Source organism: Salvelinus sp. IW2-2015, linkage group LG17, assembly GCF_002910315.2.
Source record: "Salvelinus sp. IW2-2015 linkage group LG17, ASM291031v2, whole genome shotgun sequence".
Classification (NCBI taxonomy): Eukaryota; Metazoa; Chordata; class Actinopteri; order Salmoniformes; family Salmonidae; genus Salvelinus; species Salvelinus sp. IW2-2015.
The window spans coordinates 21,547,939-21,565,915 of record NC_036857.1 but is presented as its reverse complement, the minus strand read 5'-3'; the positions used below and the strand labels follow the sequence as shown (position 1 = coordinate 21,565,915).

General features: G+C 44.9%; 1 protein-coding gene across 2 annotated transcripts in view; it reads right to left on the bottom strand.

Moving 5' to 3' along the window:
• Positions 1 to 958: 958 nt before the first annotated feature.
• Positions 959 to 17,977, bottom strand: part of LOC111976954 (PDZ domain-containing protein 4-like) — a 23,698-nt gene continuing 6,679 nt past the window's right edge. Inside the window, exons 2-8 of one of the 2 annotated variants that reach the window (XM_024006143.2) lie at positions 9,160 to 9,213; positions 8,044 to 8,339; positions 7,791 to 7,881; positions 7,553 to 7,651; positions 7,403 to 7,465; positions 7,190 to 7,291; positions 959 to 4,126 (exon numbers count right to left, since the gene is read on the bottom strand). In XM_024006143.2, the coding sequence (XP_023861911.1) occupies positions 2,120 to 4,126; positions 7,190 to 7,291; positions 7,403 to 7,465; positions 7,553 to 7,651; positions 7,791 to 7,881; positions 8,044 to 8,339; positions 9,160 to 9,213 (2,712 nt within the window). In that variant the 3' untranslated portion in view covers positions 959 to 2,119. The remainder of the gene's footprint in view (positions 4,127 to 7,189; positions 7,292 to 7,402; positions 7,466 to 7,552; positions 7,652 to 7,790; positions 7,882 to 8,043; positions 8,340 to 9,159; positions 9,214 to 17,977) is intronic. The other variant, XM_024006144.2, reaches the window with a different exon arrangement.

The window sequence follows — 17,977 nt, the reverse complement described above, 5'->3', positions numbered from 1 at the left end:
TCTTGGTCTTAATTAGGGATCCAGGTCAGTCAGTCGGTATGCTATGTGTTTTCAGCTCTATTAAATGCTAGTTTGGAACAAGCCTCAGACAGACACAGTGGTCTGGTTAAGTTGACCCACACATACCCACTTACTGAAGTAGAAATGAATGATATTGATTTATTTTTCTGGGGTTTTTGGGCATGAAGCTTACTTACAGCTGAAGTTCAGTACAGTGGAAGGTTGTGAATCACAGCAGATCATAGGTGTCGATGGTCACTGTGGTAACACTTGTATTTTTTTGTATTTTATCTTGTTTGTTGATGCTGGGTTGTCAGAGGGGATTTTGCATTTTGAATAAAAACCCATTTGGATATTTTGGGAATGTTTTTTGGTGCTACTTTCCCAAAATAGGTATCTCTTTCATTCTCTCACTTTTACTTGCTCTTGCTCTCTTTCACTACTCTCTCTTTTATTAGTTTGGATCCCCTCAGATTTATCCTTTTATTCTGTCCTGTTTTTCAGTCTCATATTTCTTCCCGCTCCCTCCCTTTCTCTCTCCCTTCCAAACTAAAGTAACACTTCACTTTATCACAATTTACTTTTTCTCCTCTTGGTTAAAATAATAATTATTGGTATTGATATTGCAGACACACAGTTGTCGTGCGTTTGTGTATAAACTTTTCATTTCAATGTTGCCTTTTGTTTCTTTTCACTCTTGTTAGAAAATAAAAGTTTAGAATTGTTTTAGGAATCTTTTGACTCCTGTCCTTCTTTCCATCAGAATTTATTTTCAAGTGGTTTGACAGAATAGTGAAATTTGTGGTGCTGAATCGATCAGTACACTCCTTGTCATGTGAACCTAAACCACAGGTGTAGTTGTTCTTGAGCTTCAGCTACTCCCTTGGGACAGTTTTGAGCATGGTGGTGTATGACAGAAAATATGCGAACAATTCAAAGGACGAAATCACTTCAACTATTTTGATTTAACAAATGATATAGAAAAAGCTTTTATTGTAAAACGTTCATGGACCAGACATCACGGTATACTGAACAAACAGAGCCACATTGTTTTCTAGTCTAAGAATTAAACAAATTAATAACATGTCACATCCACAATTTCACAACAGCTTTGTCACATTTTTTGAAGTATATGTTACTTTTTAACATTTATTTTTAACATGCAAGTAATCAAATGTCAAAGAACCACTTTCAACTCCTCAGATTGTGCTGTCATACTGTATAAGTAACTCCACCGCAGAATACGGTCGTACCAGCCATCAGAAGACACGTTCAAGACGATTTCCTCAACTCTCAACCACCAGAGATATAGTTGTCATGTTTCCTGTGCTGTGGGATTTGGTGTGCTTTTTATTCCCTCACTGCTTCTCAATTTATTCATATTAAAACGTGCTTATCAGATCTTACCACAATGTCGACGTTTCATTCATTAGTCAGTCACTTTGTTCTTGTTGGCCAATGTGCTTTGTATACTCTATGTAAATGTCATACACAAGCTTATTAGTGGGCATTCGAGGCGCTGTCCTTATAAGAATGGTATAGCAAAGAAATGCTGGTCAATAGCTACAGATTGGTTTATTTCACCAGCGCTTTTCACTTCTGTTGTCTTGCCTACCTGCTTACGTTTATAATTCTCTCAGGCAGAAATTACAGCTTGCAATATGGGTTACCGGTAATTATGTTCTCTTCTACACTGCACCATTCTCTCCCTTCCCCTCTTTTCCTTCGTCACAGCTGTTGGTAACTAAGGAGAAGGTTGTACAGTCTATCACCCAATCTCTCCAATATGCAGTGACAGATCACAGTCGACAGTGGGTTTCTTTCCCTCTCCAAAGCAACCCACTTCCTCTGGAACATTTATTTCAATCACTCCTACACTTCCTCTCTACCTCACTTTGTTGGTCACCCTCCTCTCTTCTTTCTCGTTCTTCCACCCTCTCCTCTCTTCTTTCTCGKTCTTCCACCCTCTCCTCTCTTCTTTCTCGKTCTTCCACCCTCTCCTCTCTTCTTTCTCGGTCTTCCACCCTCTCCTCTCTTCTTTCTCGGTCTTCCACCCTCTCCTCTCTTCTTTCTCGGTCTTCCACCCTCTCCTCTCTTTCTCGGTCTTCCACCCTCTCCATTAGACAGTGGTGACTGACAGCAGAGGGTTGTAGACCTTCTTGCCGTCAGGTGACCTGGTTCCGTGGGCCAGTAGTTCCTGGATGGTGATCCAGTTGTCCAGGATCCTACGGCTCCGTTTCTTCTGGCTCCTCCTGTGGCTCAGCTCCAAGATGGTAGTGGGCTCCTGTCCCTGCGGAGCCCCCTGTTGTCCACCGCCACTGTACTCCCTATCCCTCTCCCTCAGGCAGTCCAGCCTGCTCTGCATCATAAACTCCCTGCGTCTGCGCTGTTCCCTGGCCCTGAGAAGCTGCTGCTTCCTTTCCTCCTTGGACCAATAGCGGCCCATCTTCATCTCGCTGACGGCATCGTCGTCCGTGGTCATGCCGCTGCGCTCCTCCCGGATCTTAATGGCCCGGGCCTTCAGGAGGCGGTCCCTAACGGGCCGCTTGGCAACATAGCGGGATCCGTCGCTGCGTACTTTGACCTTCCACTCCATACGCGGTGAGGCCGGCGGAGGCAGAGGAGGGGGGATGGGTAAGGATGGCATGGACACAGGGCCCTGGGGGATGTCCTTGCATGTGCTCCCCAGGCTCATGGGACTCTCGCTTCCATCCCTGGGTCTCTCCAGGCCCTCGGATGTGGAGGGGGACCTCAGCTGCATGCAGCTCTGGTAGCGCTGGGGGATTCTGGAGCCAGAGTGGCGGCGGGACAGATAAGGGCTGTTCTCAGCGCTACGCCCTTCCCTCCCCTCCACTGTTCCATTGGTTTTGGGGCATCTCACCCCTCCGTCTGACCCCCTCCTTGCCCCCCCGTCACGGGACAGGGATCTGAACTTGGCCCCTCTCGGGCTAGAGGTCTTGACTTCCGATCCCCTCCTGTGTGAGCTAGGGGAGTAGGGCTGGTTCAGGTTAGCCTGCCCCCTCTCACTCCTGCCTCCCCTCTCCCTGTGCCGGCTGGGGGTTCGAGACGGCAAAGAGGCAGAGTCTCCCCCCTCCAAGCTGCTGTGGCCATGTGCAGAGGGGGAGGGATACTGTTCGCTGACCAGAGGGGTGCTCCTGCAGCTCTCCCCTCCTGTGTTGTAGGCGCTGGTGCTGTCCTTGTCGGAGCGCTCCCTCTCAGGCAACTCATTAATGTCTGACAGCTCATGGTGACAGGACTCCTCGCTAACCAAAGGAGCCACCCGCCCAGCCCCGGCCCCACCTCCAGCCCCACTTTCCTCCTCCAGGGGCCATGCCTTGAGACAGCGCTCCCGGAGCTGCTGCATCTTCTGGGCCCTCAGGATGTTACGACACTTAAACTCCAGGTGGCGTAGCTCTTCTTCCACGAGGGCCATCTCATGCTGCATCAGGCTCTCATTCCTATTCACATCCAGAGGAACCCCCCCATCGCCCCCCTGTTCCCCATGACCCTCATGCTCCCCCAGCAGCAGAAGAGCATTGCTGTTCTTCTCATAATAACACTTGATCTCCAGGAGCTCCCTGTACCTCTCACACTCTTCTTCTGTCAGACCCGGCATCATCATCATCACTGGGTCAGCTGCGTAGACCCTCTCCCCTGCCAGGTCACCACCTCCTCCCCCACTCAGACAGTCCAGACCCAGTAGAGAGTCAGTGCTGAAGTGGAACTCTGTGGAGTGGCCATGTAGAAGGGGTGGGGTGTCCCTGTCCCCCTGGCCAGAGTGGAACCTGCGCATGCTGCCGGGGGTGTTGGTGGCGTTGGTGGTGGGGGCGCTGGTCTGGTCGTCTCCTAGTAGGTCGTGTTCTGAGGACTCCTCATTGCGGGTACTCTCGTCTGTACGGCCCACCCCGCTGTCCAACTCCTGGCTGTTACTCAGCAACGTGTGGAGCAGGCCTGGAGAGTCACGGTGACCTCGCCCGCGGATCACCACCACACCACCCCCACCCACGACCCCTGGTCCTTCACCCAGCATGGAGGCCCTGTTCCTCAGCTGATGGGGGCTGGGCAGGTGGACAGCGTTATCCAGAACCTCCAGTTCCAGTTCATCTGGGTCCAGCTGGTTGTCATTCTAAGTTGGAGAATGTGTTTCACGGATTGGGTTTATTTTGTTTGATTGCCGTTGTGGTTTCGATATTGAGTTGAGGGTGTCATTGAGGCGGGCAAAGGAGGAAGGAAAAGAAAGATTGAAATTATATATTAGATTGAACAGGTTCAATTTCTTGTACTCTTGGGAACCTCATACAACATGTTACAGAGGTATGTCTGTTAGCGTTTATCTCAGATGGCGGTAGGAGCCTAGATGGCGGTAGGAGCCAAGGTAATGTGTGATTTTCATTACCATTTTAAAGGCATTTTTTCTGAGGGGTATTTTCCACTGAGCTGTCTGGATGAAAAGAAGGAAAATTGGTCCCAAAGTTAAATGTATGCACCACCACTCTGTGCGGTGTTTTTACTACCAGTGAATAGTACAGGAGGATTACAAATTGCTTGTTTTAATTAACTCCCTTTATCCAGATCCCCCTGCGATATTGACTAAATGTGTATGCTTTAATTCAGCAAACAAATCACCGCTCAGAGTGGAGTTGATTACATTTAACCCTTAGAAACCTGGACCCAGTTTTTCTTGCATAAACAAAATTGAAAGAAGTGAAAGGAGACTCCAAATAACGTATTTCTGGAAAATAAATATAAAAACTGTTGGTATGCAAAGAATCTATGCAAATGTGTGGTTTGCGTCACTTAATGCCCTATGTTTCATATATATAACAAACTTTCAAGTGACTGAATATTTTTGCTCATAGTGTCATTACAAAGATTGGCCACCAGATGGTGCCAAAACTGTATTGCGATCACTTCAAGTTATTCCTTTTTATGTATTGATCGTGTGCAGACACTTTACCAGGTGTTTAAAGACAATGTTGCATATATGTAACATTGTGCTTTAAAGGGTTAATTGATTTGGTTTACACTTGAATTGTTTAACTGGATTCAAGTTGAGAGATATTATTATTCAAAAAACCCTTCATTTCATTATTTCTCTGTCGCTCTCTCTTGCTCTTTCCAGACCGTTGAATAATTCCTTAATATCTGCTCATATATACCGTCCTTGGATGATCCCCATCTCTTTTCCTTTCTTCACTCTGAATTTTCAATGTGAGACTATACTTTATCGATGAATCTTATTATTATAGTTGTATTTTTTGTAAGATTACATTTGTTGTCCTTTTTTTAAAGAATACTAAACATAGACAAACCATCAACAACATACAGACGCACACAAACATTCATAACATCACCCCTGCACAGACCCAACTGTTCACACCCCCATCTCCCCCTGCCACATGGCCTCAGACTGCACTATTTGGTTTCTCTCCGTCTCCCACACAGTTTCAACATTTAGATAATAAAGCATTAGGCCTTTCCATTGTGTTAACGATAGAGGATTGGTTGATTTCCATTTTTTAAGTATATGTTTTTTCAAGATGATTGACTAGAAAAGTATCTTCCAACCATCTCACTGAAGCCTCATATGCCATGTCTTGGAATAGGCAGACTGCGTAAAAGTACATTTACATTGACAGCCAACATTCCAACTCCACCCACAACTCATGGGCTTAATTTGTGAACTTTGTCCCTTGTGTAATAAATGATAAACATTAGTTTATACTGGATTAAGTGTACATTTTCATTAACTGTAATTTCATTAGTTAAGTTCCAACACTCCATCTTGTGCTAATATTAGTTATTTTTCATTCTTGGTTCCAATTGTTTATATTTTTTCTAGGAGATTGTCAGGTAGATAGGCCTTCTGCAAGGTTTTGTTTATCTTACCTATCATATGAATAGCATTTTCTGACTCAAATAGGATTGCTCTGACATCCAAAAGATTTCAAATAGAAATATCTTGATATGAAACATTTAAGTTGCGTGTATTTGAAAATATCTACATTTGTCAGTCCAAACTAGCTTTTTAATGATTTAATGGAAATGCATTGATTTCCTTTTACTAAGCCATTTACGGTTCTATGCCTTTAGTTTTCCATGTGGACCAATTTATCTGTGAATTGTGAAAAGCTGTCCAAGGATTGTTCCATAGGGTTGTGTTTTCAGGGAGTGATACTGGTTCTTGTAGAATCCATTTCATTTTCTTCCATAATGTTATGGTGTTCCTAACCATGAAATTGTATTGTTTTTCTGGCTGCAGTTTTAGTCTACCCTGCATCTCACGTCTCTCTTCTTATTCGAGGGTGCCAGATGAATAAAGGGAATTTGAGGGTACTTGCAGTGGTGACTTTGTCTGGGTAGCAGCCTACATTTAATGGCCCTCTCTTAAATCTGCCCTCTAGCTCATTCTGGGCTGAATGTGGACTGCATTCTGATTTCAACACTCTGAGTGTGTCTCAGAGCACACACACATTTGTTTTTGCATGGCTGTGTGTGAGAAGGTATATTGGTGTGTGTCTATGCCTCATGCATCACTCTCAGTATAAAAATGGTCAACTATGCCGCTCCATCTGGAGGTGTGTGTGTTCAGTGACTACCCATTGTGTATATATATACATTATGGGATGTCCTGGGACTGTGTCCTTATGTCTGTTGAGCTGTGACCTTGAGGGAAACAAAGCAATGCCACATTGGCACGTACTGAAAACAACCAGGCTCTCCCTCTCCTCGCTAGCTATCGCTCCCGTCCAGCTCCATTTCTCCCTATCTGTCTCCCTCTTACTCCTCTCGCCTTTCCTGTCTCCTTACATGGGTTAACAGGGTAGGGGGAGATTCATAGCTCCAGTCTTATTTATTTTACACAAAGGGTGTGCCTCTAGTATAGAGGTTCCGATATGACCTTTCTTTATGTCATTTCTCATGTCATTTTTGTTAAGAAACTAGTTGACTTGAATTTGAATTAATTTTGGTGTGAAGAATGAAACATCTTTGGTGGTTATATGGTATTTATTGTACTGTAGTTATCATGGTCTTGGTTGGTTTGTTTATATGGTATTTACTGTACTGTAGTTATCATGGTCTTGGTTGGTTTGTTTATATGGTATTTACTGTACTGTAGTTATCATGGGCTTGGTTGGTTTGTTTATATGGTATATCAGATAGTAAACCAGTTCAGAGGGTCTCTCACCTCTATTTCAGGCCGGGCCAGGAGCAGGGAGATGTTGGTGCTGTCCTCCTGGGTCAGAATGGCCACCGCCTCCTCTCTGTTCTGGATGTCCACCCCGTTTATCTGATTCAGAATCACATCATAAATGTACTCTGACCCTTTTTTCTACATAGACTTGCTATAATATAGAACTTTGTCTGAAATGTTATCTTAACAATCCTAATGTTCTCTTACCTGTAATATTCTATCCCCCTCCCGGATGCGGCCATCCATAGCAGCTATACTATTGGGGTTGACCTGGAGAGAGTGACAGAGGATTAGGTTAGCTGGCAAACAGGCGATCAGAGCAAGTATAACCCTCATCCTCACTCCCATCCTCCTCACCTCGCCCACATAGATCCCCAGGTCCTCCTCATCGTCTGTCCGGTAGCACACCGTTAACCCCAGCTTGTCCTGTTGACGAGACTTATACAGCTCCACCTCCTATTGAAATGTGTGGCAGACAAAACACACATGTTAAACACATGAACACTGGTAATGGAGATGGAGAGGGCATGAAGAATGGGATTGCTGTTGAATTACACGGTCGGCAATTTAATTTGACAGGAAAATGTAGCCTCACCTCATACTCCAACTCATCCTGCCTGAGATCCGCCTCATGCTGAGTGATGTCAAAGTAGTCATTGGGGTCATAATATTCAGGCTCTAAAAGGCTGAGAAGAAAACATAGAGAATATGTAGTGTATCAAAATTTAAGCAGAGCTACAAACTGCAGAGCTTTCAAACATCTTATGGAAATTGAAAAGTAAATTGAATTCTCTCTCTCACACACACGCACACTCCACTCACACACTCCACTCACACACTCCACTCACAGCTCGTTGAGCAGGTTGGGTTCCAGGATGGGTGGCAGTGGAGGGGAGGGGGGCGGGTGAGGGGGCGGGGCTCCACCTGGGTGGTGGGCGGTCCTTCCCAGAGTCAACATGTGTTGGAAGCTGATGTCAGTCTGAGTGCCGCTGTCCACACAGTCAGTCAGCCCCCCTGGAACTGCTGCTGTCCCTGCCAGTCCCGCCCGCCGCCGGGCCCCCCTCTTCAACACGTGAGACAGCAGAGGGTCTCGCACATCCAGGGTGGGGTCCCGTGAGAGACAGGACAGCTCCTTACCATTCACCTAGAGGAGGGGAGCGAGACCAGAGGTCAGATAGGAGAAGGCCGTGGAAAAGGAGAAGAAAGGAAGAGTAGGGGAGTGCTGTCTAGAACCCAAAACGGTTCCTCGGATATCCCTATAGGAGAACCCTTTGAAGAACCCTTTTGGGTTCCATGTAAAACTCTTTACAAAGAGGGTTCTAGATGGAACCCAAAAGAGTGCTACTTGGAACCAAAACGGGTTCTACCTGAAACCAAAAAGGGTTCTCCTACGGGGACAGCCAAAGAACCCTTTTGGAACCCTTTTTTCTAAGTGTGGTGAAGAATGATTAAACACAAAGGAGTACCAGGGCACATACAGAGGGAGACGTGGAGAAACTGAGAGAGACTAACACAAAGATGGAAAATAAGCAGTTTATAGAGAGAAAGGGCAATGAGTGGAGAGAGTGTGTGATTACAAAACAGGTGCACCAAACAGGAGTATAGATAGCAGACTTTGAGCCACATTAGAGGATCTCTCGCTAGACATACAGACAGAACAAGGTTAGGTCACTGTGTGTTAAACTGAGCCACAACACAAGGACTGAGGAGGAGAATACATGACACATACAGACAGGCCTAAGACACAGAACTAGAGTTAGACAGCCAACAGATAGCCATTGAAGATAACAGAGAATAACACAGTACACCTCAACACAGAGAAATGTGTAGGTTTAGTGTATGTTAATAATACACACATCACATGTAGGGTTACTAAGGCACATCACAGTATGTGGTACATTTCTCTCAACATAAAAGGTTTTGATATCACACAGCGGGGGAGAAGAAAAACTTTATACTGAGACCTTCAATCGACCTTCTCCATCAAAAGGACACAACGTGTTACTTATTTGACCCTTCTGTTGAGAGAGAGAGGGAGAGCAATGGAATCATTAGAGAAGAGAAGACTTGCGTTAATAGGGTAGGCTCTGAGGAAAAGGTGAAAGTGCAATGTTGTTGTAAGGAAATGGGTTATTACTGGTTGAGAGAAATGCTGCCTGTTGGTAGACTAATCTCTGTATTAGTCCTAAATCCATCTGCATGTGTCTAACCATGCTGTACATGATCCTCTCTCTAGCCTCATTTATACCTAGCGCTAACATGTGTCCTTTGTCCAGATCTTATCCACATTTTGATTGTTTTTCATTCTCAGAAATATGTCTACACATGGTATTAAAATGTGTTTCTTATCAATCCACTGTGTACACATTGTGACCACATTTCCTGTTCCCTCCCTGTATGCCAATTATTTGACAGCTATTCTTTCAAAATAATATTTATTTTCCCTATTTTAATACACACTTTGATGTCATAAGTCAATGATGCCACCTGCCAATGATTTTAGAAGGTGAGATAATGATGATTTAAATGGTTTCACTGTTCAGATCCCTCTACACTTGCTAACATGTGCCTGACTACCTCCGTAGGTAGTCACAATGCGTCTTTTAATCATCTACACCTGTCTGGAAATGTGGGCATAATGAGAATGTGGCCAAGATCAGGACAAAGGATGCATGTCAGAACCAGGTATAAACTGGGCTTCTGTGAACCAACACAACTCAGTCACATAGAATACATCTTGGCACACAGTGTAAATCAATGTGTGCCAACCCAGCCTAATAGATAAACCCACATGTCTGTGAAGCCTCTCTCTCTCTCTTCCTCTTCTCTTTTCCCTCCTCTCTCTCTCTCTCTCGTCTCTTCTCTCTCTCCTCTCTCTCTCTCTCTCTCTCTCTCTCTCTCTCTCGTCTCTCTCTCTCTGCTCATCTCTCTCTCTCTCTCTCTCTCTCGCTCTCTCTCTCTCTCTCTCTCTCTCTCTCTCTCTCTCTCTCTTCTCTCTCTCTCTCTCTCTCTCCTCTCTCTCTTCTCCTCTCTCTCTCTCTCCTCTCTCTCTCTCTCTCTCTCTCTCTCTCTCTCTCTCCTCCTCTCTCTTCTCTCTCTCTCTCTTCTTCTTCTCTTCTCTCTCTCTCTCTCTCTCTCTCTCCTCTTCTCTCTTCTCTCTCTCTCTCTCTCATCTCTCTCTCTCTCTCTCTCTCTCTCTCTCTCTCTCTCTCTCTCTCTCTCCTCTCTCTCTCTCTCTCTCTCTCCTATATATACATGTATAATATATTATGAGAGAAGCAGTGATCCTGGTAAACTGATGCAAGACCCCAAACGTAACGTTTGTTAGAAGTGAAACATCAAACCACCATTTATACCCTTCTGACCAAATGGTAATGTGCTTTTTGGTGTGTATAGAATCTGTGGTTGAAAAGTCATGAGCATATTGCACACAGCTGGGTGAATGTGCGTGAAGGTGTGCGTTGTGTGTGTCACCAAGTGTGCCTCCATATGTTTTAATGGAGACCTGTAGACAGTATCGAGTGTCTCTGAGTTGCAGAAGACAGACACCTAGGCATACAGACATGTGTGTTAGTGCATTCATAGGTCACACACGACCGTGGCTGTCTGGGATTTCCACATCTTTATACCCTGCTTCCATGCCTCCATCGTTCCCCTCTCTTTTCCTGTCCCCTTCAAATAATCACAATTCAAATCGATGTTCCCCTGTGCAGTCAACCACAAAAACGTCTTCTTTCTCTCTATTCTTTTCCATTTGGTTCTGGCTTTCCATGCCTTTCTGCACCTCCTCTCTCCCTCTCCATGCCTTTTTACCTCTCTCTCCCCTCCATGCCTTTCTGTACCTTCCTCTCTCCCTCTCCCATGCCTTTCTTGCACCTCTCCTCTCCCTCTCCATGCCTTTCTGTACCTCCTCTCTCCCTCTCCATGTCTTTCTGACCTCTCTCTCCCTCTCCATGCCTTTCTGCACCTCCTCTCTCCCTCTCCATGCCTTTTTGTACCTCATCTCTCCCTCTCCATGCTTTTCTGTACCCATGTCTCCCTCTCCATGCCTTTTCTCTCCCCTCTCCATGCCTTTCTGACCTTGTCTCTCCCCTCTCATGCCTTTCTGCACCTCCTCTCTCCCTCTCCATGCCTTTTGTACCTCATCTCTCCCTCTCCATGCCTTTCTGTACCTTGTCTCCCTCTCCATGCTTTCTCTCCCTCTCCATGCCTTTTCTGTACCTTGTCCTCCCTCTCCATGCTTTTCTGTACCTCTCTTCCTCTCCATGCCTTTCTCTCCCCTCTCCATGCCTTCTGTTTTTTACCTTTTCTCTCCCCTCTCCATGCCTTTCTGTACCTCCTCTCTCCCTCTCCATGCCTTTTTGTACCTCATCTCTCCCTCTCCATGCCTTTCTGTACCTCCTCTCTCCCTCTCCATGCCTTTCTGTACCTCCTCTCTCCCTCTCCATGCCTTTCTTACCTCCTCTCTTCCCTCTCCATGCCTTTCTGTACCTCCTCTCTCCCTCTCCATGCCTTTTTGTACCTCTCTCCCTCTCATGCCTTTTTTCCTCGTCTCTCCCTCTCCATGCCTTCTTTGTACCTCCTCTCTCCCTTCTCATGCCTTTCTGTACCTCCTCTCTCCCTCTCCATGCCTTTCTGTACCTCCTCTCTCTCCTCTCCATTGCCTTTCTGTACCCGTCCTCTCTCCCTCTCCATGCCTTTCTGTACCTCCTCTCTCCCTCTCCATGCCTTTTTGTACCTCCTCTCTCCTCTCCAGTCCTTTTTGTTACCTCGTCTCTCCCTCTCCATGCCTTTTGTACCTCCTCTCTCCCTCTCCATGCCTTTTTGTACCTCGTCTCTCCCTCTCCATGCCTTTCTGTACCTCCTCACTCCCTCTCTATGATTTCTTTGCTCACACCTCTTTCCAAACCCCACTCCCCTGCCATTGTGTCTCCCTCTTCCTCTCTCCCTTCTGTTGCTCTTTGCCTCTCACTCTCTCTCTTTGCCCCACCCTCTCTCTATATCACTCACTCACTCACTCCCTATTTCGCTCTCTCTCCTCATGCTGCCTCAGCACTCTTCTTTCTCCAGCCCCTCCCTAGAGGATACAAAACATGCGCTTATATCTGTGCCGTTTCCTTCCCTTGCCCGTTTCTCCTTCCTATACTAATGACCCTCCATACATCTCTGTCTCTCTCACCCTCTTAATGAGTTCTTTCACTTGAAGACAAAATAAGAAACCTAATTTTTTGCATGGCATCTTCCGCCACGCCAAATGGAGTTAACAGTGTGAAGCCTAACTGTATTTTTTATTTGCCAAGTCTAATGAAATTGTCCCTTTACAAAAGCTTGTCCTGCAACTTATATTTTTTTCCCTCTCTCTTCTTTTGTCTACACATGATAGGAACCAGGTGAGATGGAGCATTTGAGACAGTGAGTTGTTTTTCTCCTGTAACACCATCATTAGGACCAATGAGGGATAGGGTATATAGAAGACCAGCCCTTTAGCCATTGCTGACAGTCTGAGAACACTTAGAGAGAGGATGGAGGGGGACGCCACTGCATTCATTATCAATGAGAGGCAGTGAGATTGCTTTGAGGATGGCTTCGTACAGGTTCATGGTTGTTGTGCATTAGATTGGAAGGATAACTCATCTTGACGTGTTGCGCAATGCATTATACATCCACTGGTCCATTATGTCAGCTGATTTCATGACCTATAACCTCTGACCTTTGCAGTGTCTCATATTATCCAATGACAGTCAAGACGAATTGCCAATGAGAGAGAGCGAGTAGGGTGTGTATTGCTCATTCTTCCACTAAAGTTATATTAAATAACAGGCGTGAATTGAGACTGAGTTCCATGCCGTTATATATTCCTGTTATTCTCTACGTTATTCGGAGTAGCACAGTAGGGGGGTGTTTGGGAGAGGCTGTGGATGAGGGGTGGGGGTGAAAGAGAGAGGGAGATGAAAGAGAAGCAGGTAGTTCAAAGGGATGAGAGAAAAAGCGAGGGAGAGGCGCTGATGGAGAGCAGCACCGGGGGAAGGGGAGGTAAAATGATGAAGGGTGGTGAAGAAAGAGGAGTGAAATACAAGGACAAAGAAAGAGGGAAAGAGCTTTCGAGGACTCGTAGATTGTAAGTTTATAATACAATTTTACTAATTTTGGGTGTGAATGTCTCATAGCTCCATGCTTGTTGGTAAAGTAAATAGTGGAAACACACAGAGGAACCTCCAGGGAGATGTAGAGGCTTAATGAGGCTTTATCTCCAACCTTTTAGCTGCAGTTTGATGGAATGTCTACAGTACACCAGACTCTGGGAGAGGGAAAGACTGAGAATGGGTGGTGTACTGTACACCCACCCAAACATATGAGCAGTAAAGGAGGATTTGACAAATGTATCGACTCATAAACTCTATACTGACTCGTATTCTTCCCTGTGAATAATTTAGCTTATCACTAAAACAATTTGCATAAAAATGAATAATAAACAATCCAAATGGTTTCCCTCCTTCTTTTGTAACGGCTGCATGCTGACCGTGCCCTGCTGCCCTTCACATATTCAATTCTACTTGTTGGGTAATTGATTTTTCTCATCTCTCATGCTTTGAAGGTTCTAGTCCCCTCTTCACAAAATCAATTATATCTGGAGACATGCTCAGTGCCGTCTGGTTCTAACCCCAGCTGTTTGATATCACAGGGGGACATTTACACAGGCCAGTGGGCAGTGGTTGAGCTCAGACATAGACAAAGATGAGCTGCTATTGACTTGGGGACTACTCAAACATTCAGGGAAATTGGGAAACTAATAAACTAACAAGCATATTTTGGGGTAATAGATTGATTCTCAGAAACACCATTATCAATAGAGCTATCAATAACTACAGTCTAAGAAAAAAAGGTTCCAAAAGAGGTCTTCGGCTGTCTCGATAGGAGAACCCTTTTTGGTTCCAGGCAGAACCCTCTGTAGAAAGAGCTCTACAGAGAATCGAAAGGGTTCTACCTGGAACCAGAAAGTGTTCTTCAAAAGGGCAGAAGAACCGTAGATAGATAGCGTAGGCTAGAGTGTAGGCATATTTGTTTTTCTTGTATTTTTTAAAGCTTATTTTGGAGCTGTATGTATTTGTTTTTGTCTAAGAAAGTGGTAATGTATTTACACACACACACACACACACACACACACACACACACACACACACACACACACACACACACACACACACACACACACACACACACACACACACACACACACACACACACACACACACACACACACACACATACACACACACACACACACACATCCTGACATGACCAGACATACAACCCATAAACCCCCTCTCCTCCATTTGTGACCTCCAACCTAATCACACACACACACACTTAATCATACAAATACAAATTTACCAGAGAGAGGTGTTCCCAAGGGAAAAGATACAGGCACCATGATAAAGAGGCAGATGAGTTGAATAATAAAAGCCTGCTTTGAGGTGAGTACCAAGCCAATTAGTGAGAGTCAACAGATATTTCCATTTACAGATCATTCTCTATGGAAGGCCCATAGACCGTGAACCCTCACTGAAAAAAGTAATCAGGTTGCTCAGGTTTATCTTTGTCTATGGGAGAATCATATCATTTATATATGAGGAGAATTCCCTCTGAAAGTGACTGTCTTTTCGCTTAGTTTTTCAGAGCAAGAGAGTGACGGAAGACAGAAGGAGACAGAAGGTGGAAGCGGAATCTCTGTGGGTGTGACTGTGGGGAGCCGTTTAGATATTTGTAGCCAGAGAAGAAGTCAATCAATGCACAGATGCTGAGGAAGAGAAGAAGAGGGGAAGAGGGGCAGATAGGATTCAATCTAAGACAGGTGAAGGAGACAATGAGAGAGACAGATATTGGTTTGGATACAGAAACATTATGTCTGAGGGAAAAGTCAATCTCAATGTCAGGTTGTCATATCACGACACTCATCGTTGGGATATGTCTATATAATAAAATCGGTGTTTTTATGTGCATTGATATGAGTGAGTGAGTGAGTGTATGTGCGTGCATGTAATCTGTGTATGTTTGTCTGTGTACTCTATACACGTTAGTAGGTTATCTTTGAGTGGCCATGTGTTTGCACAGTGTGTATGTCAGAACTTTTCAGTATGAAAAAGGCACATCAGGCTTGTTTAATGACTTCAGTTGCCGTGGCAACGGCCTCGCATTGCAACCCATTCTACAGAGAGGGAGAGAGAGACCGGAGGAGGTAGAGACTGAGGGGCGGAGGGGGAGACTGGAGAGGGGTGGGTGGTGCAGCACAAAATGGATACTGTGCTCTCTGTGTGGTGTAGATACATGAATGTTCTGGTTAGTTTGCAATGCATTACCCATAAACTTAACTAATGCTTATTGTAAATACATAGACTCATGTAGGCTGTAGACACTGATATATGAGGTGACCTTCACCACTTTCACCTGGGGAGTGACAGGAGGCAGAATATACAATATGGGTGTTTACCATACACAAGACACATGCACCTGTCAGCAGCACATTAATACGTTACTCCGGCAAGAGAAGATTGTATTCAGACAGACAGAACTAGCCTTTCAGTTGAACGTTATGTTTGCGTTATATGAAGAGTCTAAATTTGAATGTGTAATTACACGTTTGTGAACACCCCAGAACTAAGCACCAAAACCTCAAACATGCAGTGTTTTAGAAAGCAATGTAATTATGCAAATGTTATTATGCAATGTGATGGGGTTTTTTCTTCCATGATGACACATTTTAATTGTTGGTATTTTATTTGGCATCATGGAGTTTTAAAATAATCAACCTTCTGTCCTGTTAGAAATTCTGTATTTACAACATTGCCTAGAGTTCTTTCAATTCAATAAATGTAATTAAATGGAAATACAAAGTGCCTTTGGATGGACAGCATATTTTATGTAACATTCAGAAGCTTGATCTTCTGCAATCAAACCGTCAGTGTATTCTGTTTGGAATGCTGATGGTCTATCTACATGCCTACCTGCTCCTCTTGACACACCGTTTGCCATCTGGCCTTCCCAAGTTGGGAACACCGATCACCCTATATTTCTGCCAATAGAAGGGGTGTCGGTGTCTCAGTTCTGTGTCTCCTATGTCCATCTCTAACCTCTGTGGTCTTTGTAAGCATTGGCTACACGCTTAGAAAAAAAGGTGCTATCTAGAACCTAAAAGGGTTCTTCGGCTGTCCCCATTGGAGAACCCTTTTTGCTTCCCTTTAGATCCTTTTTTTGTTCCAGGTAGGGTTCTAGATAGAGTTCTACCAGGAACCAAAAAGGATTCTACCTGTAACCAAAATGGTCTATGGGGACATCCAAAGAACCCTTTTAGAACAATCTTTTATTAGAGTGTACAGACTGATTGGACCACAGAGCAAACAGACACGCTCCTTGCTACATCACCCAGATGGGACAGAGAACAGCTCTCTGCTGCTATGGCAGAGGAATCAGTGATAAACCACCAGTGTTTGACTCCCTACCACTCCCTGTCTGGATCTCACACAGGGGACTCAGTCTGCCAGTCTGTGGATTTTGTTGTCTGTAAAAGCTGAGCACATTTTTGTATTACTTGAGCTCGCTTCCTTGGGCATACCTTTATGCACAGCTTATTACACAATTGTGTGAATGCTTGATCAGTGAAGTGATATAATCTTCCACTTTATCAAAACACTGAACCCGCATGTGGTCTCTGTCATCATGGCTGACCTCTGTATTGGGGTCACTGAATTTACTGCCATTCTCCCTTATATGCTCCAGACTACACACACACACACGCGCGCGCGCGCGCGCACGTACGCAGACACAGATACACACACGAGGGATCAGCAAAGTCACACAAGCCTACCTATTCATCCCAGCTCTGTGAAGCGTTCAAATCAATTACTCCTGTCACCTGAGGGCAATCAACAGAAACAAAGTCCTCTCCTCCCTCCCCCTTTCTTTTTTCCATCTTCTCCTGTCCTTTCTTTGACTCATTACTCTACCACTGGTAGTGCTCATGTCATCCCCTGTTGTTTGTTGCTTTGGCTTTGCCTTGGGCACCAAGTGCAGTTCTGATGACGGATACAGACTCACATGTCATAAAACCATAAAAATAGAATAACACATACAGTATAACACATAACACATACAGTATATATCACTATGCATTTGACAKATCATGTTGTGATTCTGCTGATACAAGGGAATATGGATATTGAAGCTGATTCCTGGGTATTATATTTTTATGTTTCATTTTTATTCAGTCTCACAGGCATTACCGCAAAGCAAAACCAGCCCTTAAAGTTGATTGACACGCCTGCACGTCACACGGTGACGTCATTTTGAATATTGAACAGCTTGCTAGAGACCATTTCTTGCAGTGGCTGCAGCTCATGCCGCGTTCAAAACAACTGGGAACTTGGAAGTCTCCGACTTCCAACTTCAGTGCGTTCAAGACAACTGGGAACCTGGGGAAAAACAAGTTCCCGACTGGGATTTTTTTTTTGAATGGTTGTCCAACTCGGAGTTCCAAGTCGGAAACTCGGGCATCTTTCTAGAGCACCGACTTTCCGACCTGAAGATCAGGAGTTCTCAGTTGTCTTGAAAGCGGCAGGTAGCCTAGTGGTTAGAGCGTTGGGCCAGTAACCGAAAGGTTGCTGAATCGAGTCCCTGAGCTGACAAGGTAAAAATCGGTCGTTCTTCCTCTGAGCAAGGCAGTTAACCCACTGTTCCCCGGGCCCTGAGCAAGGCAGTTAACCCACTGTTCCCCGGGCCCTGAGCAAG